At 45.4% G+C, this 2,063-nt stretch overlaps 1 protein-coding gene across 1 annotated transcript; it reads left to right on the top strand.

Moving 5' to 3' along the window:
* Nucleotides 1–661: 661 nt before the first annotated feature.
* Nucleotides 662–2,054, top strand: LOC105560632 (jerky protein homolog-like; the record flags this gene model as incomplete). Its single annotated transcript, XM_012009908.1, has 1 exon — nucleotides 662–2,054. A coding segment is annotated over exon 1 (863 nt), but the record flags the coding sequence as incomplete, so codon positions are not given.
* Nucleotides 2,055–2,063: the final 9 nt, after the last annotated feature.

Raw genomic sequence — 2,063 nt, 5'->3', positions numbered from 1 at the left:
ATATGAGCGGTGTCCACTTGCGCCGTGTCCAACTTTTCGGTGTGCAACTTTTACCGTGTGCAAATGAGCGGTGTCCACTTGCGCCGTGTCCAACTTTACGATATACAATTTTTTAAAACAACTGTGTCCATTTGCGCCGTGTTCAACATTACGGTGTGAAACTTTTCTGTGTGCAAAATTTCTGTGTCCACATGAACCGTGTGCAATATTCCGTGTCTATTTGCGCCGTGTCCATTTGCACAGTGTCCACTTGTACTGTGTCCAAGTGAAGGCCACTCCCTGAATTATGTGTTATTATGCGCTCAAAAATCGTGTTCTACTGGTGTCCAAACACTTACAATAGTGAAAAGATTTTGTTTCAATAAGGTTTTACAAATTATGCGATTATACGCGAAACATCCTGTCCTTATCAATAGGGGAAAGGGTAAATTTATAATGCTAAGTATAGCATTAAATTTAAATTAAAATAATTTGAAAACATCGCTCTGCGATTTTTAGAATACGTGAATTCATTGACGATAATGATCCCACCTAGGGGAAATCTGTGTTATATGTCCGATAGTAACGGCGCGCAGTACAGGGTGGGATAATACGGTATATGATTCACATAGCAATATAATGGCCACCACCTTGCCAGGTCCTAAAAATATGGCGTTTAAGTTTCAATTTGATTTATATCAGAAAAGGACCGAAAAAATATTAATTGTAACTTATTCAAGATCCTAATACATGCACATAGTCCTGGAAATACCATCTGTTAGGAAACAGCGAGAACTTATTCAAGGTCCTACAGTAAAACGTCCCACATCTGCGCCGGTCGGGACCGGAAGTGACCCAACATCTGCGTTTTTCTCCTCCGTCGCCGGTTCCCCCACTTTTCGGACGGTGCTCGCGCAGCATTGCACGCCATCTGTACTCGTGCGGCTTCGTGAGCCCTTCGGAAATCGGATTGCTCGTCAGATTTAACATAATAACCTGCAATTATCAAATTTTCGAGTGCCACGTTCTTGTTGATATTACATATCATTTCACCGAGACGATATTTCGAGAGGAGTTTGCCGAGACGATGGAAGATCGGACAGGAAAGAAGAAGGTATGTTGTATATGTCGCCCGCATAATTGTTAGGAGAAAAAGCTAAATGTCTCTCGTCGCGATAACAGAAGGCGCAAAAGGTCCACAAGTGGCTGAACATGGACCAAAAGCTCGACATCGTCAAACGCATGGGTGATGGGGAGTTGTGTTCGAGCCTCGCTGCGGAGTTTGGTGTCAGCATACGCACCATGCAAGTGCTGAAAAAGACGAAGGAGAACATCGTGAAGAAGAAGTGTTCCCTTTTAGACCAACAAGGGTCACTGAAAAGGAAGCGCTACACCGGTGTCGTCAGGTCTGACTTCGAGAAGATCATTTATACATGGTTCATTCAGCAGCGAGACACTGGGTTTCCGATCTCCGGGTTCCTTCTAATGAACAAGGCGAGCACATTGGCCGAAACACTGGGACGCCCCAATTTTAAAGCCAGTACTGGGTGGCTGAGGAAGTTCCAGCAGCGGCATGGAATCCGGATGATACGCGTAGACGGAGAGAAACTATCGAGTGATGCTGTGGCTAGCGATGAGTTTACGAAGATATTTAGCAGCTTCATCGAAATCGAAGGAGTGTCCGTCGACAACGTCTATAATGCTGACGAGACAGGTTTATTTTGGAAATGTCTTCCAAGGAAAACGTTGGCTCCACGCAACGAACATTCGGCTCCGGGACACAAACTTGCGAAGGAACGAGTCACCGTAATGACATGCGCCAATGCAACGGGAACGCATAAAGTTCCGCTGCTGGTGATAGGAAAGGCGAAGCATCCGCGGGCCTTCAAAAATGTTAACATACTCCCGGTGCAGTATGTTAACCAAACAAACGCATGGATGGACCGCTCAATATTTAAGGAGTGGTTTACTACGACGTTCATCCCTGCTGTGGAGAAGAAGAACGGGAAGGTCGAGAAACTGATCTTGCTTCTCGACAACGCGAGGTCGCATCCATCGGCTGAAGAACTGACGGAGCTATATCC

Source organism: Vollenhovia emeryi, unplaced genomic scaffold (assembly GCF_000949405.1).
Source record: "Vollenhovia emeryi isolate VEMERY1.0 unplaced genomic scaffold, V.emery_V1.0 DF945840.1, whole genome shotgun sequence".
In the NCBI taxonomy this organism is placed as follows: Eukaryota; Metazoa; Arthropoda; class Insecta; order Hymenoptera; family Formicidae; genus Vollenhovia; species Vollenhovia emeryi.
Note: the sequence above shows the minus strand (reverse complement) of the source record. Positions and strands in the feature narration are given on the sequence as shown.